We start from the raw sequence: 25850 nt of genomic DNA on the forward strand, positions 1-25850 counted from the left end.
CTCTGTCTGGTTCTGTTTCTAAACAACTGGCCCTTCTCCCATTCACTTGAATCTATGGTTTTTGGTTGGCTATGTACCTTATCCTAATAGTTTTAGCCGATAATTTCAATATAAGTAAGCAGTGCATACACTATTTAAAAAAGCGTAAATTGATTTTGGCGTAGTACTAATTTCAAGGTTCCTGACTTTCTACTTTAACTTGAACGGTACAGTGGGGTCAATCCAATGGTAGTGGATCCCCCGATCTAATTAAGTATAAAAAGTACAATGTTATGATAAAACAATTGATAACTGGCAGTTCTATTTCAAATATTTTGCATTGACATTGACGACTTGAGGACAATAAATAACATAGTAGTAAAAAACATCCAACAGTAGCATTTCTATCACATTTTATTTTACGAAATTCAACGAATTTATGTTTGACGTAAACAAATAATACGGTTTTCGTACAAAACAAGAAATATATTGATATTTTCAAAAATATTAGTTATTTTTATTTTAAACTTTTCGTCATTGAAAAAATACAATATATTGGTAAGGTTCGTCAGTGTAGTTATCAGGTTATTGCTTACGTTATTACTGAATTGATAAGATTATATATTATTAGATATTACGCTTACTAAAATGAAATTTGGTTTCAATTCACGAAGTCCAAGAACACAAGCCAACAATAACAAAGATATATACACATATAAAAATCTATTTGGTAAGGATTTTAAAACAATCATATCTGTGACTGGATAACCTTTTCACTACTAGTTCCCTCTTTTTATCACAAATTCAAATAATAGTCCCGTTTATAGTCTGCAATTTCCTTCAGATGATTGGGGCAAAAATAGCCAAATCTTTTAAGTAAAAACTGAAAATTGACTCTAATTTTTTCTGTTGGCCCCAAAGTTACGCTTCATTTCCAGAAATATTGAAGAGCATAAAACAAAAATGCAGACAAAATTGGACGAGAAAATCTGGTTCACCTTATATGATGTAAAGTAAGGCGCAGGTATATTATTGTACTGTATTATTGTATAAAAATGGCTGAATCGAAGAGTGACAATTTTAAAGGGATGATACATTATTTTCCCATACCTTATGTTGTATTGATCTGTTGATTAGTGTAATTATTCGATTGATAATAAAATTATCATTCCATTAAAATGACGATGGTAATAAACCATAATTGTTTTGGAAAATATTGAAACCAATTATTGTAAATATTTAACAACTCTCGCAAATTTACTGAAAACGTTGATATATGAATAAAACAAATCTGATAAACCCAGATAATACTACGTCATTACCACATCGACGACTGTGTTAATTATGTAACTTAAATGACATGACATTATGAACTACAGTAAAGCAAAAAATCTGAATAAAAAAGCTGTATTTAGTTTCCAGTGAACTAGTTTCACTATAAGATCGTACATTTGCGGGCATTGGTGCTTGTGGGCGAGTACGTGACATGAAGTTATTGTGTCAATCCATGCCGATGATCAATTCTCGCACTTCGCGAGTATTCAAGTTGATACCAACACATGTGTCGCTTTTCAATACATACAAATATCACTCGCAGTGCAACTTTAAAACATTAGCAGGGGAAGGAATAAGAGTATTATAATATATTAGTATATGTGTCGTTTCATTTGGTTTGTTCTTTCAGGGGTTCGACATTTACATATTCATTGGGTATGTTTCCGTCTGCGACCGTATACTTCACACAGTTTCCATTTGACGTTTCATTATTTATGATGCCAAATTTTATATCATTTTTATTTGGTGTATCTGTATTTATGATGGCGTGCTTTACATCATTATCTTGGATTTCCAATTGAATGAAGCCTTCATCTTGAACATCATGGCACTGAGAAGATTTGATGTCGTCACTGACTTGTTTCTCAGTTTCTTTCTTTGATCTTCTTCGAATGTATCTCCTGTATGAAAGTCACGGGATTGTGTGTTAAACATTGAAAATGGTACTTAAAGGGCGGTAGTCGTCCGGCAGCGCGTGTTCGAATTTCATGTAAATGACAATGTATTTTACACGAGTTGTGGACGTCGGTATGAGTCCCATGTCGAACAGGACGAGGCGTGACGACCTCCGCCCTTTAAAGTGTTTCAGTTGTTTATGATAAATTTACAAACTGGGCAAATACTGCCTTTTGGTAGATAAAATATTGACTAAAAATAATTTTACATAATTCTTGTTCTATTTTTTCACGTACCTGTATAACAGGACTCCGGTCACCACCAGTGCAACGACAACGATGGCGATAATGATAACTATTATGAGCACGCACTCTAATAAATTATAAATTAAATATTTTTTGTTATTATATGATGTAATGCAACAGGATAGCTTAAATTTAAAGTTGTATTTAATAAAAATGTGACTCGTTTAAAACACGTCCGGATATGCAAATGGGCATCATGTGTCAGTTTCATGTGTATTCAATTCAATGGGACAAATAAAAAAAATGTATTTTAATCGCTGCCCGCGCAATAAAGCAAACAAAACTGTCTGTTTGTTCTGCTGGTGTAGGGAGTTCTGGTGGAAAAAGTGAGAAAAGCTGTTTTAATCCAATTATTGAGCTGATGCACATTTGTCACGCAATGTTAAATACTACGACAATTTAATTAGCAACACGGAAGTAGTTGTGAGAGTTAATATATTAGTTGGGTGTATTCGCTGTTCGTACAGTAAAGCAAAAAAACTCACCGTCTGTTGGCTCTGTTGGTGTAGGGATAGGGAATTCTGGTGGAAAAACTGAGAAAAACTATTAATCCAATTATTGAGTTGATGCACGATTGTCGCGCAAAGTTAAATACTACGAAAATTTAATTAGCAACACGGAAGTAGTTGTGAGAGTTAATATATTAGTTGGGTGTAATCGCTGTTCGTACAGTAAAGCAAAAAAACTCACCGTCTGTTGGCTCTGTTGGTGTAGGGAGTTCTGGTGGAAAAACGGAGAAAAACTATTAATCCAATTATTGAGCTGATGCACGTTTGTCACACAATCTTAAATACTGCACCAATTTAATTAGCAACACGGAAGTTGCAGTGAAGGCAGTAATATACGCCGTGATTATTATTGTACGAACTGAACACAAACAGCAATTTAAAGTTGTATTTAACATCATCATATGTGCTTTTTCACAATTTAAATATCATTTGAAAAAAAAAAAAAAATTGAGATGGCGACATACACAATGTTGAATACATTGCTTGTTTGAAATACAATGACCGTATATTTCCTGGTATCTCTTACTCATTTAAAACACGCCCGGATATACAAATGAGACATTGTGCGTCAGTTTCCTGTGTATTCAATTCAATCATAGACAGTATAGTAGTCCTACTATACTGTCTATGATTCAATGGGACAAATACGTACAGAATAAAGCAAATAATAATGAAAAAACTCGTCGTCTGTTGGTTCTGAGGGTGTGGGGCAAACTGATTAAAGAGAAAAACTGTATTATTGCAGTGAAGCACCTTTGTGTCACTAATTTACATTCTGTTACAATTCAATTAGCAACACGGAAGTAGTTGTGGGAGTTACCATATTAGTTGGGTGATCACCATTAATTTATTCATCCATTCATACACACCAAAAGACAGATATAAGTGACAGTAGAGGGCACTGGCATACACGGTATTAATACGCACTATAATTGTATTAACCACTAACACGAACAGAATAGTTTAATAAATGCGCCATCGAATGTATATTTCATTGTGTCACACTAGAGCAAAAGCTTTTAATTTGTTCATGATAAATAATAAGAATATTTTTCATCAATATACAATTTAAAACACCAAATATTATCGTCTATTTTGTATCTATATGTAAAATCGCAGTTTACTAACCCGTGTTGCGACAGTTGAAAAGCGGTGGCGGTGAAAGCAATGACTTGTAAGGTGGCGGGCAGGGACAGTTTCCAGCAATATTGTGTGTATCCATACTTGTTCTACCCGAGTAGCAGAAATGAGTATGACCGAACGTTGACATATTTGCCAAGTGTTGGATCTGCAAAAAAAGTGTACACAAATAACCGAATATTATGGTAAGTGTGTCTTTGAATCAGTAACGATGTCTAAATGACTGAGAACGTGGTTTATAGGTGGAAAAAAGGGCGGTGGTCAACACGCAGCGCGCGTTCGAATTTGGTTTTTAAATTACAGGGTTTACGTCGTATTGGACCAACATAGAACACGACACATCGTGATAACCATGGTATTTTAAAAATATATTCAACTACAAACCTGTGTCTCAGCGCTCATGAACGAAATGACAACAACTGGCACTATGGCATAATCGTGTTCCTCAATGCCGGAGATTTTACTTCCTCAAAATGTCATTTAAGGTTGTAGGTCCATTGTGTACGTCTATTCGAGCATTACCGTAAGGTTGCCGAGTGTTGATTGGAGAACTGACATTTCTCCTAAGCGTACACTGTGTCGCTAGACACGATTCGTATGCCCCTCCCCCCAATAAATCAAAACATACGCGTCAATAGATCAAAAAAGAATTCAAATTGTTTAGTTCGAAATTAATCTTGATTATATGACAGGTGGATTGCCATGAAAGTGGAGCATTCTCTTGGTTCATACACAGTGTTGAGGGACTGTGGTTCACATTTTAAAGCGGGGAGTCGTCACCTGCGCATGCGTCAGGTGGCCATAGCGTGTCATTGCTTACAAACAAGCGTCTACCCATAAGCCTTAGCGTGTGTTGTTATCATCGCTTGGGACTCAATTCCCGTGCGTGCGCAGGTGACAACTCTCCTGCTTTAATTTGAATGAAAGCTGATTATCCGTATTTACAAATTGAAATATATATATTTATAAGCTAAGGGACAGTTTTCTGTCTTTCACTGTATTATCATTAATGATCTCTAGTAAATAGAGTAACTATGATGCCATATATAATTGTTAATGATACATTTTTGTGAAATGTGTGAATCTAGTAAACAAAAGTTAGTGGAAGTATTTAATTAAAGTGCATGTGCAATGCCCACCCTCACATTCCCCATTTTAGATCTGTGTCCCACTGAAAAGGGTAGTTATTGATTTTTTTGCTGAAAATGATTACTCGTACCCAAGTAAATTTAGGATATTTCTCGTGTTGTAGCCACGCCCACCTATCGTGAAACGGTCGACTGTTTCCGGATTTCCGACTCTCGCCGAAAGTGCGCCACCAAATGACAAAATGTGAGAGGAAGTCATACCCCTGAGCCGTAATAACACTAGTCGTTCAGTATACTTTTAAACGATATACATTTTTCGGTCGGCGTTTTTTGTTTTGTTTTTTTTTGGTCTATTTTATTTTTTTTGAGAGAGAGAGTTTTTAGATGTTGTGTTGTGGGCAGTTGCAGTGAAACGTATAGCCATAGTGTATGTATTCACACGTTTCTAATCGATCCAAAGGTGCAACATCACTTAACCTTAGATTCATTCAACTGTCCTCGTCCATAAAAAAACGACTAGGTTTAAAGAGAAACGTAAACCTGACGCAACACTTTTAAAAGAAATAGATTCCGGACCAGCCCATGATCACCGAGGCGGATTTCAGAAGAGAGAGAGACGTCCGGCAAGTGTTTCAAATCAGTTGACTTTTTTTTTTGCGATCCTGATTATCGTTTTATAGAGACCATTTAGTCCCTGTTAAGTAAAAGGTAGCAATAATTTTGACAGTGACACGAAAACGAAGCGTCGGACAAACAGGAAATTACACAGCCTTTACACACTGCTAACTGTTTTCATTTTCGAAGGCTAAAAGTTTCTGAATTGTTTGGTGATTGGTGTTGAATGTCGAATTCACACCTCTGTTCTTTTTTACCTCCAAGCTTGCAGCTTGATCTGCGTAATAATTTATGAAATAAGAATCCGGGCTTGGTCAATGTGTTTCCCCCAAATAAAGTTTTAATACGATGTTATAATTATGACAATCACGCCATGGATCAAGCTAACTTGAATCCACTCTGAATTTATCTGTATGTGTGTCGATCTCGATTATTTTTGTTATCCAATTAAACGCCGCTTTTAACGCACTTGCCCTCGCCGTGACCCGACGCGTTCACCTATTTCAACAAAATGTCAATTTATTTCCACGCGGCTGTCATTTATTTAGTAACTGTGATTTGTCGTTTTTTTAATTATTTTATAGTGATCACTATAGTCTAATGTTTAGAATGTTAAAATATGTTCTCTTTTATTTTAATTTTGAAAGTTTTACTCAGACGATCGATGAAATAAAACAGTATAGTGACGTGCCTAGTAATCTGCTAAATAACGTCAAAATCTAGTTTGTCCAGCAACAGTGTACAAACGTGCGCCGGTGTCGGTGACGATCACGGTGACCAGCTACACCAGAACGGACATATTTCGCATCTAACTCAACCCCATGCAACAAAAATTGATAATATGTGTTCATTATGGTCCATTCTTCCTCGACAAACAAGTACATAAGTGACAATTCAGACAAAGATGAGAAAACAGCACAAGAAATTTGCCTTATTTACACGTATCGGCAATGCAAGCTGCCATGCGACTTCCCCTTCTGACGTCACAAGGGGAATTTCTGTATGCAAATGAGAAGCTAATGAGGAGCCTCGTTTTAAAATACACAAAAATAAAGTTGCCATAGACTAAGTTTAAAACACATTTTTTCACTTAAAAAAAATAATTCATGCTTAGAAACATAAAAATTAATAATATTTATGTATCAATTGATAATTTTAGGCGTGAAAATAGCAGCCATTTCACAGGCACTTTAATGCTCTCTATTTATTAATAGGTTGAAATACCTCTGAACAATTTTAACCCTAAGTGTACTGTCCCTATAATATTGGATTTAATAACGATTGAGATTAATATTCTCATGCCTCGTGTTTTCGCGTAATTGTTATAATATTTTTTGAAAGACGGGCAATATTATTATTGTAACAATTTGCCACGGCTATATTACCTACAAATAACTAGTTAATGGTTTTAATGCCAAATATGTTTTTTAGGCTAAATTGTACACTTCGGGCACACAGGTGATAGCAATTGGCAATGTTTCCTATTTTGATTGTGTTCAAGGTAATGCATCTGTTGAAGTCTTGACGTTGAAAATTAGGAAATTCGAATTTTCTAATCCTACTTTCACATGTACTTTCGTCTATTTCTGCATCATGATATTGTAACTTCAACTTAGTGATAACCAAATACTAGTATTCCTTTTTTTCTGTCAATGACATGATCCAATAATTTAATTCCACTTCGCATTGGTTGTCTGCTAATTCTATTGTTTACACTTCTACAATCATTGATTATCGTGCTAACCAGATAATTGAACTGTTCTTCGTGGTTGGTGTCACCTCTGTGGGTTGTTTATTTCAAGACATATTAGTCATTTTTTTAACCTAATGACAATGAGAGAATAATTGATTTGTGATCAAAGCCGGGGATCAAAGACGTTATCTAAAGATTATCTCAACGTGATCACATGGATTGTTACATTGTAACATTGTCATACGCTTATCAACGATTTGACCTGTTATTCACTGCCTCTGGCAAAGACTGGTGCGATTAGATGTGATATATTCAACCTCGTTTGTTTCCTTTCTTACACTGTCACGCACTTCTTCATATACAAGTAAATTATACATGTACAGAACAACAAAAACAAAATAAGATATCAAAGAAAAAAATCGTGCTCTGTGTGACTTTACTTTAGAAAGGAAAATATTACAAATTTTCGAGAAAAACAAAGGTTTCATTCACTTTAATTCGACTAGAACTCTTAAATAAGTTTCAAATTCATAAAAGAATTTACTATCCAAAACGAAAGTTAATCGTTTAATTACAATATCCGTATTCAGAAATGAATAGTGTATTCAAGATACAATGAATTGTTATTTTACGATCAGCTATAACAATACAAGCCGTTGGTAACTCGTCAGTTATCTAAGGACAGATTGATAGAATCTAGCGATTCACTACGTAAGAAGCAGGGGACACACAATAGAACATATGTAGTGGCCATGTCAACTTCTACTGCTTCCAATAATTCAAATACTGTTAATGACTAGGAATTTGGCAATGGCCTTTAATATCATAGGGAGTGATACTGAACTAAAGTTTTTAGTATGGAATGTAAATAGCTTAATAGCTTAATAGGAAAGTTGGCTGATCATGATTTTTTTGATTATTTAAAATCATTTGACTGTGTTTGTTTGGTAGAAACTTGGGTGAGTACCATATTTGATTTTAAGATTGAAGGGTATGAGGAACTACATGTTAGTGGTCTAAAAATGAAACGAAATATGGAAGAGCCTCTGGTGGAATTTCTGTGTGTGTGGTTTTTTTTTCGTAAAAAGAACATAAAATATGACTTTCAGTTGTGCATTTGTAGACTATAAGAAGGCCTTCGATAGGGTACATCATTGCTCAAATTATCGAAGACCGGTCTCAAAGGCAAATTGTATCTTTATATTCAATGTACCAGTATGTGAAAGGCAGCAGTGGAAACTCCCTAGGGATAATTAACTACTTTAATATTACCGGTAGTATGGGGTTGCAACAGGGCTCTGTGATTTCATCTCTTTTATTTTGTTTCTATATTAATGACCTTCATATAACTTTTCGACAAGGTCATGAAACTGTAGTTTACCTGTGTGCTTTGTGTTATCTATTGTATGCTGATGACATGGCTCTGTTTAGTAGTACACCTGCTCGTTTACAACGATTATTGAATAATATATAGACTATTGTTCAAAGTGTGGACTTACAGTGAACCTTAAGAAACTAAAATTATTGTTTTTCGGAAAGGGGTCGCTTAAAAAACAGTAAAAATGTTTTTGGAAGGTAAAAGCATTGAAATTGTTTCAAAATACAATTCTTGGAGGTTACGTTCCAGTTCTGGAAAATGGTATCAGGCACAAAAATATGTTTCTGAACAGGATAGTAAAGCACTTTTTGAAGAAAAAAGTTACAGAATCTGGGTGGTGTGCCACCTAATGTTGCTTTCCGTATATTTGATTGTAAAATCCTCTCAGTTCTTCTCCACGGTAGTGCTTTTTTGGGGGGTACACATTCTGATATGAATGATGTTGAAATTTTGTAAATATCTACTAAGCGTTAGTTTTGTTGCCACTAATTCCGCTGTTAGGAAAGAATTGGGACGACATTAACTTAGAGTGTATGTAAATGTTGAAATTATTTGTTTTTGGTTAAAATTGATAAGTGATAAGTGTTTCTCCACATATTTTAAAAGAATCGTATAAATTTCAACTTAGTATCCGCTCCTGCCATATTATCTGCTGGGCATTGACAGGTAAAAATCTTCTCTATAAATATAGTTTAGGACATATTTGGATTGACCAATATGTAAGTAAAAACAAAATATGTAAGTAATTCTGGTGTATTCTTGGAACTGTTTAAACAAAGGTATTTTGATATTTTGGGCAGGATTTGAGTTCTGAAATTAATAGAAGTCCTAAACTTATTGTAAGGTGAAACGTGAATTAACGTATCTCACAAAAATTGGTCAATATACAGAAATGCTTTATGTAGATTAAGGATCTCGTCCCATGCACTTCAAACTGAAAAGGGTAGGGCCAGTGGTACTTTTGGCTGTAATGTAATTGAGGACGAATACCACTTTACATTAGTATTGTCCCAACTATAACTCCCTAAGGTTGAAGTTTATTGCACAGTATTATTAATTCACACCTACAGAGATAAAGTTTATTTCATTATTTCAGAATCAACCCCCATATATACAATTAAACCTTGGTAAATGTATATTTTATAGCTTTTAAGTACCACAACTTATACTTGGAGGGAACACTTAATTATTCCCATTTTATGTATTATTATTTTATAGTTGTTTTCTTTACTCATTAATTTATTATGTATTTATTTGTATCTGTACATATGGCCAATGGTCACAGTACGAAATATTATTATTACTACAATACAATTCAGATACATAGTAAAAATGGTTGGAATAAGTAACGTTAATGTCATTGCAGTCAATAAGATAATTAATAATGTGCTAGGGTGCTTGATTAGCTTATATAATAAATAGGCCGTGCATTTACTACACACTCCAGCATTGTAATATTTAGCCACTTAGCCAAAGACACATGGACTCGTTATATGTTAGTATAGTCGAAAGTGGTAACTCACTAGCTTTAAAGTCTCCAACGTGCGATGCTTTATTATTCCCAATGTGCAGTCAATTAAATAATTGTCACCAGTGGTATACCCGGGGTCACTTAATGCAAACCACATTATACGTGCCGCCCTATGCGGTCGTAATTTTTAGCTGTTTGATCTAGAATAGGGGTATAGATTTGCGACATGTTATGTATAGTTAGCAATAATAACACTAACAACAATAACATATCACAAAAGTAATGGGTGTCGGTTCCCAATGTCGGAGTAAATTGATAATTATATTTAGATATGCATACTACATATGTATCTTATCAATTTGTTTCCATGGCAATTGATGGATTACAGCGACCTATGCTGAGTTAAAACACAACTCACTTATAATAGTCGATGAAAAAACCAGTAAACAATATGCTTATTTTAATTGTTTGTACAATCTCATTTTAATAATCCTTCTTCTTAGTGGTCCATTTTTGAAAATTAAATATTCGTAGTTGTATTTTTTCAGCAGATCGGATTGCAAAATTGCATACAATTAGTGGATTTGTTTTCACAAACAGACAACATACATCGTAACAACTTTAGCTCCCATCTCTGCAGCCCAGCATGTAGCGCTGTACTCTAACCCAACAAGTGTAGGGGTAAATAATGCTCATCGACTGTTAATTATCTCCAATCACGTGATTTATCTTTCAGGAATAAAATACCAGCATTTTTACTTGAGCACACTTAAAACTCACTGATGTTTTCATTCATTTTTTTGTGTGTTTTGCAACATGTAATCAAGGTCACCCCAAAGTCTAGTGAATACAATTTATAGAGGTGCTAAATGATGTGAATTTGGGGGGAATATAATCACAGACAGGTTCTGGGGATTTCTTCACTTAAAGCACGGTGGTCGTCGCGCTACGCATGTGCGACATATGTGTTGATAAACATTGATTTTCCCACAATCCAGTGCGCTCTTCAAATGAAAATCTCAAGTATGAGGGTTGACCTTGGCGTGACTTGCACTGAATATCACCAGTGACTCCTTCGATACCTTCCAATCACCTAAAAATTACCCAATTAAAGCTTGGAAACGTCTCAGTTTGTACTTTTGATCTGAGCGACAGTCAAAGTCGCCATCTTGTATATATAAGATAAGATAAGATAACTTTATTGACATTATTCTTTCTATAGAAGATGAACATAGTCAAGTAAAATAAAAAAAGTAAAGAGGTTAATCAAAAAATTAAAATAACAGATTAATTAAAAGGCAATTACAAGGTAGTACAGAATCAGGTGTTTTATTAATACACACCTGTTTGCATTATAAACACATCAAGCTTAATGTGGCAGTTTGTCATAATGTAAATAAATTTATCGGGATGATCCATTGAAGTAAAATTAGTATTATCCTTATGTAAGTCTGTAAACAGTATCTGCCTCATTTTATTGTGCTGTGGACAGTCCATAATGTAATGGTACTCATCCTCGACTGAGTTATTGTCACATCTTGTGCAGATTCTGTGTTCCAGTTTTGTTTTTGGTCTAGTATACCTCCCTTTCTCAATCATAAGCTGATGGTCACTAATTCTTAATTTACAAATATATTTTCCATATTTTGAATTATTCACATCCATCAAATACATTTTGGAGTTTGTTTTATATATGAGACCCATATATCTCGCGCATGCGTGGCGCGACGACCACTGCCTATTAAACTAGTATTCAGCAATTTAGAGAAAAGAAGAATAAGAAAAAACATTTTGAAAATAATGTACGTTTTCAGAATGCAGGAAACATATTCCACACATGGTCGTGTACTGGTGGGATTAACGATTTTTTGCCAACCAATATATACCAGTACATGTAGGATAGTATGAAATCGCAGCAATCTCCTTCCCATAGGCCTTTGCGCTTTACGCAATAGTGCCTCTGCCACAGGCAGCCTTCAATTTTGTGGTCAATCACCTCACTACGCACGGCCATTTTTCCGCAGTTGTTTCATTTGAAACCGAACTAAAAAAAAAGTGGAAAAAAAACGTATGTGATATCCGAACTATTCATTAATGTCAGACTTCAGTAAAAACGTAAATACGAACCATTTTATCGCGAACTATATTATGCAAGGTAATGTTATAGTAGTGAAACGGCGCACGTGATACACTAAAACTTGGAGGAAAAAACGTTCTGTTAACGAATATAGTTGGGAAAGAAACATTAAATACTAATTTCACTGAAAAGGGTTTCCTAACATTTCCGTTCATCTTGTATTCTGCTGAATATTTCAATACTATTTCTGGCTTGAACGGGTTCGATTTTCCGCGTCTAACTGCCATGGAACACAAAGGTTCTTGTAAATTTATAAAGTTATTTATTTATTGTGCAATCTAATGCTTTCTCATCGGGAAAGGATTGTACGTTTTTAACGCAAGTCATGTATATTTTAATCCCATTAACTGAACATTTTATTCAAAGTCGGGGCGTGAAACGTCTTATTAAAGTGACTAAAGTAACCAAGTAACTTACGCATAACTTTGTTAACCGACAGGGTCTAGTAGTTCGAACATATTCGAATATGCAAATGAGTTCTATGCAAAGCTGCTTTGTGCAGTGATGATAAGTAACGCGCATCGAACTGTGCGGAGTTCGAAATCGCAGGTGACTGTGCAGTCACGGTGGTGCCTAGTACTTGCGCCCTCTATCACTCGGCTAAAACCTACCTAACCTTGAAAATGTTTACTAGTAACCTCTATACACATTTGGTGAAAGCACCGTTCCCCTGTCACACTAAAGGAATTGTGGAGGAAAATAAATTACAGCGCTGAATTAAAGTGTTTCCCGTACAAACTAGACTGGTCAAGTGCGCCCTCGTACATGACTGAAAGAGAAACTACAACCAACAAACAAACAATAACATCAAAGGGCTTTCCCGGCGACTGCTGCAGGTATTCATTACATTCCAATATCTGACGTCTATTAGTGTCGATTTCCAGGAACTCCCTCGACCAGTGAATAAACCATGGGGATCTTATCGGTCTTACGCCACCCTACTGCCGATAAGCGCCTGACTTTGTTAGCGCTAATGAGCATCGGAGCAGTTATTTATTTCAATTTCGTGACGTTATTCGCCATGAGTTTAGCAACACTGGTCACCATACCACATCTATTCAAGTATACTATGCAAAAACACTACATATTCGCTGTGTTCATGTTCGTAAATACATACTGGAACTACTTGATGGCGTATTTCACCGATACAACGGCACGAAGACTCCCGAAAGACGTCTGGGAGTTCCACCAACAGCAGAAGACCAAGCCGGTGCGCTGTTACTCGTGTAAGCTGTGTGGTGACTGCATCGTGAAACGCGATCACCACTGTTTTTTCATGAACACGTGTATTGGATACTACAATCAAAAATACTTCATGTGGTATTGCCTGTATATGAGCGTTGGGACGTTCTATTCGTTAATTACAACAGCCATGTACAACAACGCCGTGTTCGGTACTCAGTTCAACGGCAGCACAACGTTTTTCACTCTGGGACCTAAAACTGTTTACTTGTGGCTTGTAGGAAGGGCGCCGCTTGGTGAAATGATTCTTGTCACGTACCTGTATGTGTGTCTGGCTGGTGGCACTGTGTGCCTCGGTTTCTTCTGTTGGCAGTTATGGATTTCCTTCATGGGCCTTACCACATTCGAAGCCATGCATGACATGCCAGGGATTAATAATGGCTTTTATAACAATATGACTGATGTTTTGGGGAAATTCTGGATTCTCGGGGCAGTGTTCCCAATATGCTTACCCCAGCATGGGAATGGTATCTATGGCGATAAATTTGGTGTTATGGATGGTGCGAATGAAGTTACCAAGAAGAATGCATTGAAAGTAAAGAAGAAAGTTGAAAACAATAAACGAAACAATAAAACTAAGAAGAACAACTGATGACGACCACAGAAAAAAAAATGATTAAACCCAGGCTGCAGTTGTGTAGAATAAACAATGCATTTTGCCTACACATCATCTACAACAAACGTGAACAAAGTAAAGTAGATCTAATTTCACTCTGACAAGATCAGCATGTGTTATTACTGTGAACTCACACGAGGATGTTACGTTCAGGTGAATCTACCGAGGTAACAGCAGCTGAACTAAGATGTGGAAAATAACAAATTCATTGCAAATGGTCGTAGTTTGAAAAGTAAATTATAATTATAAGCATAAATACAAGGGCAATTCTAATCTGTTAAAGTATAACATTTTTGCTTTTCTGTTACAAGTAACATATCTGAAAGTCTTTCAAGTTTATGTAAACATTTTTTCCCACAAATGAGAGTTTAAACTGTTTAATTTTGAAAAATGTGTACACTGCTGATGCGAAAGTATATTGTGTTTGTTTTAACTTTACTTTCACCATATTTGCTTTGTCAGAAATGGACAAACACATGTAAAAAACAATAGTGAACATTGTACGTTGAAATATTATTACCAGGGTACCATAGATATCAGTGAAATAGGTAAGCGTGTGCACTACTGATGAAGTATTAGAGGCATACGAGAGAAAATACAGGGGAATTTTGTTTTATAAATTCAGTACTCAAGAACAACTTTTGCTTGCAGAAAGCAATTTATTTATTACTTAACAGTTTCACATCAGTCACACAAAGACCACCATGAACCTATGTCATAAAAAAGGCTTGTTTCCTCAAACTTTCAAAGCAAGGGTACAAGCGAATCTGATTAAAATCCGATGTAGCTATGAGACTCCAATTTTTGTTATTTATGACCCTTTATAAAATATTTATTTGTATCGTGTACCAGTCGCCTCTAACTAGTTTGAGGCGACTGGGACAAAATTTTCTAAGAACTGATTAACGGCAAGAAAAACAAAAAAAATCGATATATTCAAACTAAAATACAAATAAATATTATATAAAGGGTCATAAAAAATAATAATAATAAAAAACAAGCAGCCTCTCGGCTGAGATAGCTCCGCTGTTTTTACCAAAAATATTCATCAAAATTAGATAATTAAAGATATCATCACAAAATGAACAAATCTGAGAGAGGTCCACATGTAGTACCTATATATGTATTATCAAAGCAATCAGACCTGCCGTTTTCACCAAGAAGTCGAAAATATCACTTTTTACCAAAAATTACAAAAATATTCACCAAAATTGGAGAATTAAAGATATCACCACAAAATGAACAAATCTGAGAGGTCCACATGTAGTACCTATATATGTAATATCAAAGCAATCAGACTTGTGGTTTTTAACAAGAAGTCAAAAATATCACTTTTTACCAAGAATTTTCATCAAAATTAGAGAATTGAAGATATCATCATGAAATGAACAAATCTAAAAGAGGCCTACCCAAGGTACATATACACCAAGTATAAAAGCATTCAGGCTTGTAGTTTTCAAGAAGTCAACAAAGTAAAACATTGACACAGACGACGAACAATCACTCATATGATAAGCTCTGCTCGAAAAAGTCGACAGCGAAGCTAAAAATGGAGCCTCATACCTACATTGGATTTTAATCAGATTGAGGTACAAGCATTAGACGTACTGTTAAAGCATTATTTATTCACTAGGTTCAAAATTAGCTGTTTTCACTAATAAGTGAAATATCAGTAAAAATTAATACTTTCACATTTTACATTTTCCGATACAATGACATGTGACAGTTTAATTCTTAATAACGTGAATTGTTTTTTATTTAGACAAGGACTATTGATTGACATTTATAGTTTTATAAAGTCCGAACAATGTGTTGTATAGGTAGTATGGGACCCATATCAAACATGACAGTGTGATGATTGTTGAAGCTTTAACAGAGTAGGTTTTTAGTCAGTGGTAACCTAACTGTAGAATAAATGATGACAAGTCTTAGAATAAAATGCATAGTAAGACTGAAGTCAGAAACTATTAGCCTCTGAATGTAACGTTATTAGGTATACATTTACTGTAAGAATTACAATATTTGCCAACTTGAAGGACAACAGTGCACTACCAATAAATTTGTTCATGCTACATTAATTTAATTTTAATAACAGATTGTAATTTTACATCAGAAATAACATTTTGTTTGTTATAAAAAAAAGTACCTGTAATGGGCAGTGTGTTAAAAAAACTTTTAAAATTTCATATGCATATTTTATACATGTATTCAAAACAAAAAGTACAGTCAAATTTTGAATTTTTATCTTGTTAAAGAGATCTTTGTGTTGTAAATTAATAATAAAAATACTTTGCATCATAACCTAGTTTGCATTTCATTTTTGGTATATACTACACACATGCTCAACCTGCAAGGGAGTAAAACTATAAGGGACTGCATTGTTTCCACCTTGTCAAGGCAGACCCTGAGGCAGACCATAGACCCATGAATAGAGATAATTTATTGCAAAGATTCATGTTTTGCAATTCTTTTGATGGTTGCCAGCAGTTTCCTATGCAAACATCTGCATAGCAACTATCTATATAGCGTGCTTTACCAATGTGACCAAGCTATACATGTGTGATAATCAGACTTTGAATATACTATCAACATCGTGCATGCATACATTTTTTTTACCATTAATAAATTGGCAAGAATCTCACAGCACAACTGGCACCATACTAAATTGTAGAGGAAAGCAAACTTGCCAAACTGGATACATTGCAAGCATTATAAATAAAATATATTTCATCTACAGAATTTAGTAAACCAAGTCACCAGCCAAATATATATATATATATATGCATACAACTGTCTTTACATAATTTTAAATAGAATGGATAACAAGTTTGGTGATCACATACAGTGGTGGCATTCAAAAAAAAAATTTGCAATATCACTAGTCGTAGAAAAATTTAGTTTCACAGCAAATTGCACTCAAAAGATGGATGGAAAATGATAATAAAAAACTGTTTCAATGTAAAAAGCTATTCTCTAATCAATATCTTCATAGTTGGGAGAGAAGGCTTTGAATCACCTGTAAGAAAGAGTGAGAGTTATCAACTACAGCAACATATAGCAGTTCAATGTGTAGTCATAGAAAATATGAATATGTACCTCTTAGTATCAAGTACGTTAACGTGTAATTGTATAATTACCTGAGCTTTGTTGCCTAGGTTACCAGGTCGTCTTGACAACTCATCAATTTTATCAGTAAGTGTAACTAGAACAATGTATATCCCTTGAACACTCCTAGTAAGAGTCAAATAAAAGAAGATTTATCTATTTTGCAATGCAGTCAGACAAGATATAAATGCAATTTGTATGCATCTTTGTATGTTTCCTTAAAAGAAACTTGCATATATTGCACACAATTTTCTACAGAAATACACAACATATATATGCAATACACACATTTATATCATGCAATGCAGATCAAACAAGTCATTGAAAATGACACAGTCCCCGTTAAATTTTTGAAAGTTCTCTTTGTGCTTGTCATATTAAAGTGGAGGGGTTGGCGCGAGCGTGTCCTTGAAACTTGAGTCCAAAGTGGCGAATACAACAGATTGCTTATTTACATCAAATTCGAACATGTGTTGCATGACGACCCCTCCGGTTTAAGACATAGCAAAGAAAAACATAGATCACAAGTGAAAGCATGTCCAAGTTATCACATTTTAAACAAACAAGATGGCCATATTTGATCAAATTGCAAATTGAATTGACATGTACATGTATCCATTTATGACATGCTAAATATCAATGAAAATGATACATTGTGACAGAGTTATAGTAATATGGTCAAAAATAAAAACAGCTGTTATTCGGCTATCTTTGATCTGATTATGAAACAAAGTGACATGCATGATGTATGTGCAAAATACGAATGAAAATGTTACATAAATCTTGGAAATATAGTAGTAAGGCCAAAAAGTCAGATGGCTGTCAATCGGCCATCCTTGATCCGATTTCGAAACAAATTGTCATGAACATGTATCCTAACATGTATAAAGTATGTGCCAAATTTGAATGAAAACTGACGAAGCATGTCCAAGATACCACATTTAAAATAACAAACCAGACGGCTGCCAGTCGGCCATTTTGAATCAAATCGCTAAACCACTGCATGTGCATATGTCCCACATAAAGTACTAGGCACATGCAAAGAATGAATGAAATTGGTCCAAAAGATTCTGAAATATGACTCCGCACGGATGCATGGATGGACGCATACACAGACAGTCAGAGGACATGTATCCTAACATGTATAATCTATGTACCAAATTTGAATGTAAACTGACAAAGCATGTCAAAAATAGAATGTACGAAATCGGTCTGATGAATTCTGAAATATGACTCCGGATGGCTGCACTGACGGACGGAGACCGAAATATAAGTCCCTGTTTTCGGACTTTGTCCGAATGGGGACTAATAAATTCAATATTTTGACAAATTGTCACTAAATAGATAATGCAGCAGAATATAACAGAATAATAAATATTCTAGAATTTCTACTTACTGGCTTCTTAGAAAATCAGACGCAACTCTTTCGGTTGATACCTTTGAGTTAAATGCTTTGAATTCCTTCCACCAGGTTTGAATGATTGTCCTTACCATGTCAAGTGCTACTTTTATATAACTGAAAGAATATATTAAAACGAAGCAATGAATTTACTAACAAGATGGTACTTATTGTATAAAAAAATAGCTCTATTAGAATTACATGTATATTAAATTATTAAAATATGACTTATTTTCATCAAATTATTGAAATATGACTTATTTTGATCAAATTAATGAAATATGACTTATTTTGATCACAGATACATAAGCACAAGAGTTAATAATAGGTGAATACAGTAAAGTGACTACCGGTAATCTTTATGATGCAGGTTTGATAATATGAGGTTATTACGAGAATACCTCAAAGTCTGCACGAAGACAGTACAGCTGGAGTATCAACCGACGCGCAGCCAAACTCTGGTGGCAGCCATGTTTGTTTTTATTATTAAAGGATGCTTACGCGCGTAATCATTCCATATTTGGAATTCGCATTTCCTAATATGGTAGGATGAAAATACCCTGTAAAATACCGCAAAATTACGGCACGCTGTAACTTATGGCGTTACGGTGGGAGATGTATAATAATACAAAATATTATTTGCAATCATGATCGAGACATCTCATGTAAAAAAATATGCAGGATAAAGTTTGATAGCTTGCATTATTAATATTACACTATAGCTCAGAAAAAAATTTTTGACATAAAATAAAAAGTCTACTTACTCTTCAAATTGACTGTCTAGTAAATGTCGTAACGTTGGCAGGAGATCGTAACATGCACCCATGGATAGTGTATGACCACTAATAGATTTCTCTTTGATACTACAAAATAAACAACAGGAATGTATGTAATAAAGGTAGGCATGTAACTTTCATAACCATGCATGGTGGCATTTGTGTTTTTGCTTATTTATATATTTAGATGATTCTAGTTTTGCAGCCATATTGAGCTATTTTGCATGCATATTGAGGTTTTACATTCATATCAGTGGAACACATATGTGCATATACAAATATGCAAATGACTACAGAATTCCACATTCAGGATCTTCCCATTTGAATAAAATTTACATTGCCAACACTAATAGGTTCAGAAAAATTTGCTGTCAATCCAGGCCACAATAACCTTAAACATGGCAGAATTCAGGTGAATTCTTCATTTTTCCCGACAATGCATTCAGACCATCAAATATTTGACAGGTGATAGTCCAAAAACCAGTACATGTATTAGAAAGGTACTGGTTGTGTTAGCAATGGCAGTAAATCTACTGTGATGAAATCTTCATTGAGTCTTACCTTTGTGTTAGCAATGGCAGTAAATCTACTGTGATGAAATCTTCATTGAGTCTTACCTTTGTGTTAGCAATGGCAGTAAATCCACTGTAATGAAATCTTTATTGAGTCTTACCTTTGTGTTAGCAATGCCAGTAAATCCATTGTAATGAAATCTTCATTGAGTCTTACCTTTGTGTTAGCAATGGCAGTAAATCTACTGTGATGAAATCTTTATTGAATCTTACCATTGTGTTAGCAATGGCAGTAAATCCACTGTAATGAAATCTTCATTGAATCTTACCTTTGTGTTAGCAATGGCAGTAAATCCACTGTAATGAAATCTTCATTGAATCTTACCTTTGTGTTAGCAATGGCAGTAAATCCACTGTAATGAAATCTTCATAGAATCTTACCTATGTGTTAGCAATGGCAGTAAATCCACTGTAATGAAATCTTCATTGAATCTTACTTTTGTTTTAGCAATGGCAGTAAATCCACTGTAATGAAATCTTCATAGAATCTTACCTTTGTGTTAGCAATGGCAGTAAATCCACTGTAATGAAATCTTCATTGAGTCTTACCTTTGTGTTAGCAATGCCAGTAAATCCATTGTGATGAAATCTTCATTGAATCTTACCTTTGTGTTAGCAATGGCAGTAAATCCACTGTAATGAAATCTTCATTGAGTCTTACCTTTGTGTTAGCAATGGCAGTAAATCCGCTGTGATGAAATCTTCATACAATCTTACCTTTGTGTTAGCAATGGCAGTAAATCCACTGTAATGAAATCTTCATTGAATCTTACCTTTGTGTTAGCAATGGCAGTAAATCCACTGTGATGAAATCTTCATTGAATCTTACCTTTGTGTTAGCAATGGCAGTAAATCCACTGTAACGAAATCTTCATTGAATCTTACCTTTGTGTTAGCAATGGCAGTAAATCCACTGTAATGAAATCTTCATTGAATCTTACCTTTGTGTTAGCAATGGCAGTAAATCCACTGTAATGAAATCTTCATAGAATCTTACCTTTGTGTTAGCAATGGCAGTAAATCCACTGTAATGAAATCTTCATTGAATCTTACTTTTTTGTTAGCAATGGCAGTAAATCCACTGTAATGAAATCTTCATAGAATCTTACCTTTGTGTTAGCAATGGCAGTAAATCCACTGTAATGAAATCTTCATTGAATCTTACCTTTGTGTTAGCAATGGCAGTAAATCCACTGTAATGAAATCTTCATTGAATCTTACTTTTGTGTTAGCAATGGCAGTAAATCCACTGTGATGAAATCTTCATTGAATCTTACCTTTGTGTTAGCAATGGCAGTAAATCCATTGTGATGAAATCTTCATTGAATCTTACCTTTGTGTTTGCAATGGCAGTAAATCCACTGTGATGAAATCTTCATTGAATCTTACCTTTGTGTTAGCAATGGCAGTAAATCTATTGTGATGAAATCTTCATTGAATCTTACCTTTGTGTTTGCAATGGCAGTAAATCTACTGTGATGAAACTCTCATTGAATCTTACCTTTGTGTTAGCAATGGCAGTATATTCATTGTGATGAAATCTTCATTGAATCTTACCTTTGTGTTAGCAATGGCAGTAAATCCACTGTGATGAAATCTTCATTGAATCTTACCTTTGTGTTAGCAATGGGAGTAAATCCACTGTGATGGGATCTTCATTGAGCCTAAGTATATAAGTAACTAGTGCACTTGGACTTCGTCTCCAGAATGTGTAACCTGCTTGTAAGCGTAAATTTCTAGCTGATAATATAGATACCATAGTTTCACTATTTTGTAACATCTAAAAAAAAGAGAATGCAATAAGTAAACTGCACTATACTAGATGCCAGCTGATTAGAATCCCAACAGCGATATTTCATTTCAAAAACACCTAACAGCAATATGTATGCCAGCTTTAACAACATACTTTGTTGACGTTATATTGGGTGGCAATTTTTCAACAGGTTTGTTACATAAACTTATGCGCTGCTTATAGAGTAAATATGGTACTGTATTTGCTCTAATAAAATAGCATCTGTAATTCAAGAAGTGATTAAACAACAAATTTCATTTATTGCATAATGTATACTGAACCACTAAAATATGATTTATGTTGGTCATAGCTATATGTGATCAGTCATTTGTAATAATATTGTGAACGCAGTAAATTATTCACTGTGTTTGAATTTTAATTTTAATAGAAAACCACCTTAAATGTGCTCAAAATCGTAAAAATTAAATACATATGAAAAATTAATGCTTTCTCAGTACTTATACAGGATTATCTGTAATTTACAAGGTTCTAGTAGATATGGTGTCACAATTACATACTGGGTAGTATGAATAGAGGAGGTTACAAAAGAGTAATATCATCATAAGCTGCAAGCAGTCCATACCTCATTTAAAATTGAATCAGACTGGAGTCCCATGTCAAAGGTTCTGAGTAGAGCACTAGGTTTGTGAACATAAATCTTCCCGTCATGTTGTACTTCGGATTCGTCACTTTGTGAAGAATATTCATCGGATGATGTATCATCACCTGATTTCCTGCGAGACTTCACTGCTGCTGCTTTCCTTTTCCGCGGTGTCTGTTTCATTAGAAGGAAGACAGGTATTAAAATATTGGGAATATTTAATACAATTTTCCAACAAGTTGTGGACTCAATTGACAAAGCATTTTTATGACATGAAATGGGTGACATATCACTTTCTTTGAACTGTATATAGTCTTTATGAATGAATATGTTTTTGAGACATATTTTACTAATTCAACATAGTTGTTGACTTGAGCAACATTGCTTTCACCTACAGTACACACAGTATCATGTCACAGAAGCACACTGTCACTAGAGGGCGCTACTCAATGAATGAATGAATGGATATAAAGTTGCACTATGAGATCATTCATAAAACTCTATCCTCGGGGGCGGAGCTACGTCACAGACGTTCCACGTTGCTAAGACGCGCACCACTGTACCATGCATTTCTATGGGCTCTGTGCGCGCTGCTGTGGAACGCTGGTCGAGCTGGTGAAAATTCGAGAAAACAATACAAACTCAACTTTGAAGTACCGGTAATCCTGAACAACCAAGTTTATATATGTTGCACACGTAGGGCTAATCTTGTTGCACTGTTCAGAGGAGTCTCAACAATCACCCCAAAGTACCGTTTTCTGCGAGTTTTGGGCCTTTGTTTTCACCGCGAGGGTTGCCAGGCGGTGAAAATGCCCGGATGTCCGCTCCCGAGGATAGAGGTCTTTGGACTTTTATGTAAAATACTGAACAATTTGAATATGCACAAATTGTTGGAAATATTTGAGAATTAAACAGATTTACTGAATTACTGCAGGCCATAGTAATCATAGACAAAAATGAGTTTTTGTGAATTCTTATGCATTGGAACACTATAAAAAAAGTAATAGCAAAAGAAATTTTAACACACAGTCTAATGAGAAGCTGAAATCACTAACATTCAGACACTCTGAATTTTATTGAAAATGTAATGTCCTGTACATAATTCCCACAATCAAATATTTCATACAAATGATGTCAGAGTGCAACTTCAAGGTGTTAACATACATGCATGGCCAGTACAGACAAGGTGTTACCAAGTGAAATACTGAACTCACCCTGTTATGACTTCGAAGTGGCTGAACACATGCCTTCTTACCAGGTATTTTAAATGAGGGGTTGGTCCTAAAAGTGAAATAGATGAAGATATAATTCATCAGAATTGCGTGTTCACACAGTACAAGGTTGTTCACAGTACCAAAGTCACAAATATATACAAAGCATGAATATAAAGATCATGTAGGGTTAGTATTAAAGTTACAAACTATCACAATCATATTGTATGCACATAAATAAAAAACAAAGTACCTTTTACCATGTTCTTCATTTGCTGTTTGTTTGATGGGTCCTTTCTTAATGGCCTAGGAATGAAACAAATATAATACGAGTCTCTGATGCTCTAAACTCATGTTATCTGTCAGCTACTAAGGTCTACGCTTTAAAATTCTGATAAACAAATCTGAGTTCCAGGTATTGTATATAAAAATTGCAGGTACTTGAAAGTCACAGTACAAAGAAATACTGTGAAAAACTGCAATTAACATATACCATACAACTATTAATAGACACGATAGACTGTACATACCTTTTCTTTCTGAGCTTTCAAAAGGGGAAGTCGGTCCTTGTTAGCCCATTCCCATTTACGGTTTTTATCATTCCACACAAAAACACCTGCTCCAGCTTGTATGAAACCCTTCCCGTTTCCTCCTTCTGGTTGATTTGCCATGTGTGTTTTTTAAGTAAAACACTCCCTTAAAAAAGAAATAATAAAGATTATAAATTACAGATAGATTCTCAACAGAATTATTAAATAATGTTTATGAATATAACACTGTGTATTGTATTGTGTGTTAATTTTGAGTGTCGGTCGAGGCTGACCACCGTCACCCAGAGTGGCAAGATACCTGCATATATCCCCATAATGCAAAATCTGCCAAAAAATTACTAGCCTTGCATTTCAAAATGATTATTTTATCACAAGCTTTTTCAATTCAACTAAAATTTACAAAGATGAATGTTTTGTGTTGGACATTATTGGTGTGAATACCATATTTGCTCTATTAGCAGCGTATACATTCATCATACGTAAATGACAGCTGTATCTAAGGTTAATACAGGTGGTATCTAAGTCATAATTGAAAGATCCAGCATACAGTGAGTGCAAGTTGTGCATTTTTTGCACATTTAATAGAGTGAATACTGTAAACTGCTTAATTATTGAAGCTTCGTATTTTAATAATTTTATGATTTAAGTGTGTTCTGGAGAAATAAAATGTAATGAAAGTTACTGTGACTCTGTGTCTTTAGGACCCCAGTGATGACTTTTTCATTGCTATGAAATTTTTCTCGTGAAATTAAAGCAATTCAAAAATGACACAATTATTTACAATTCATCACTAATTAAGGTAGACAGATGATTTTTCTATAGCAACTTTTAGCTAAATTAGAAATAATCACTAAAATTCATTTGCCAAATTAAATTCATGTGAGCTAATACATTCATAACCATAGAACACTTGTTTCTTTCACTATTACATGTAATTTAGAAAAAGGAAAATGCCAAGACGCAATCTTAAATCGAAATTAATGTATGGTAATAATAACTATCGAATTAGGCATTAATTTCGAAACCATTGTTTAGTGCAAACCCAGTCATTGACAGCTTCCATGAACTATCCAAGCATGGAAGTAAGACATGTGAAAACAAGAATCACGGTGACACCTATAAGTCCGAAAAAAAAAACAAAAAAAACACTATAACAGAATATATGCAAGCACTGAACTTGAAGTATTGTCCATAATTTAGCTTTCAGTGACAAAAAAAAACATCAATAAGCTTGGTAAGAGTATGTCCTTATAATCTTATACCCCCCCCCCCTCCAAAAAAATATAGGCACTGCAGAAAATGAGAGATCTTTGGTACACGCAAGACGAAAATATGTCGTTTTGGCCAGCCTGCATGTTTTACAGTGTCATATTACAGTCCCTCTATGAAAGAGCATAGAGGTAAAAAACACTGATCATAGACAAAATTTCAGAAAAACCCGGAAAAGACTATGTCTAGAATTTGTAATTTGACACTTTTTCTTTGGCACATTTATTTTACATATTATTATATAGCGTTACTTACTAATTTCAGTCTTCAGCAGATCTCTATCTACCTGCCAACGTTCTTCGGATGTTATGGTTTTAGTAAAGACCGATCGTAGGTACCACTTTAGTCAGCTCAGCTGTCTTTTCGATTTGTTAGTGTTTGGATCATCGCCCTTGTTCGAAATAATGTAACCGTTTCTCTGATTTGTCCATTATTAAAATCAGTAGCCAAT

The 25850-nt window shown here is 34.6% G+C and overlaps 3 protein-coding genes across 5 annotated transcripts; 1 reads left to right on the forward strand and 2 right to left on the reverse strand.

Annotated features, from left to right (window-relative positions):
* Window positions 1-468: 468 nt before the first annotated feature.
* Window positions 469-4653, reverse strand: LOC102810289 (uncharacterized). Of its 3 annotated transcripts, none has more exons than XM_078013833.2 (6): window positions 4268-4653; window positions 3872-4031; window positions 2925-2954; window positions 2720-2755; window positions 2226-2301; window positions 469-1934 (listed from the first exon to the last, which is right to left on the reverse strand). In XM_078013833.2, the coding sequence occupies exons 1-6, from the start codon at window positions 4283-4285 to the stop codon at window positions 1643-1645; spliced, it is 612 nt and encodes a 203-aa protein (XP_077869959.1). In that variant the 5' UTR covers window positions 4286-4653; the 3' UTR covers window positions 469-1642. The 3 variants fall into 3 exon arrangements, with proteins under 3 accessions (XP_077869959.1, XP_006823340.1, XP_077869960.1); XM_006823277.3 differs by having other exon boundaries at window positions 2720-2767; XM_078013834.2 differs by lacking the exon at window positions 2720-2755.
* Window positions 4654-13175: 8522 nt separating this feature from the next.
* LOC102800645 (palmitoyltransferase ZDHHC22-like) lies at window positions 13176-16424 on the forward strand. The gene has a single exon (XM_006823279.2). It carries the CDS (start codon window positions 13176-13178, stop codon window positions 14097-14099), a length of 924 nt encoding a protein of 307 aa, XP_006823342.1. The 3' UTR covers window positions 14100-16424.
* LOC100368691 (KATNB1-like protein 1) lies at window positions 14763-25792 on the reverse strand. Its single transcript, XM_002740107.3, has 10 exons — window positions 25655-25792; window positions 24110-24275; window positions 23833-23885; window positions 23583-23649; window positions 22351-22542; window positions 21589-21755; window positions 19392-19490; window positions 18625-18744; window positions 17261-17354; window positions 14763-17139 (listed from the first exon to the last, which is right to left on the reverse strand). Exons 2-10 carry the CDS (start codon window positions 24248-24250, stop codon window positions 17110-17112), a joined length of 963 nt encoding a protein of 320 aa, XP_002740153.1. The 5' UTR covers window positions 24251-24275; window positions 25655-25792; the 3' UTR covers window positions 14763-17109.
* Window positions 25793-25850: the final 58 nt, after the last annotated feature.

The sequence above is a fragment of the Saccoglossus kowalevskii genome, chromosome 2 (assembly GCF_978046115.1).
Source record: "Saccoglossus kowalevskii chromosome 2, keSacKowa6.1, whole genome shotgun sequence".
Taxonomy (NCBI): Eukaryota; Metazoa; Hemichordata; class Enteropneusta; family Harrimaniidae; genus Saccoglossus; species Saccoglossus kowalevskii.

What these genes read in the sequence shown, in the direction of transcription:
- LOC102810289 (XM_006823277.3), bottom strand. An exon ending in ACCAACAGAGCCAACAGACG is followed by an intron (nt 2,768 to 2,924) that starts GTGAGTTTTTTT and finishes AGTTTTTCTCAG; the next exon opens with TTTTTCCACCAGAATTCCCT. An exon ending in ACCGGAGTCCTGTTATACAG is followed by an intron (nt 1,935 to 2,225) that starts GTACGTGAAAAA and finishes ACTTTCATACAG; the next exon opens with GAGATACATTCGAAGAAGAT.
- LOC102800645 (XM_006823279.2), top strand. Translation starts at nt 13,176, where the DNA reads ATGGGGATCTTATCGGTCTTACGCCACCCTACTGCCGATAAGCGCCTG.
- LOC100368691 (XM_002740107.3), bottom strand. Translation starts at nt 24,250, where the DNA reads ATGGCAAATCAACCAGAAGGAGGAAACGGGAAGGGTTTCATACAAGCT. An exon ending in AATGAAGAACATGGTAAAAG is followed by an intron (nt 23,650 to 23,832) that starts GTACTTTGTTTT and finishes TTTCACTTTTAG; the next exon opens with GACCAACCCCTCATTTAAAA. An exon ending in ACCTAGGCAACAAAGCTCAG is followed by an intron (nt 17,140 to 17,260) that starts GTAATTATACAA and finishes TCTTTCTTACAG; the next exon opens with GTGATTCAAAGCCTTCTCTC.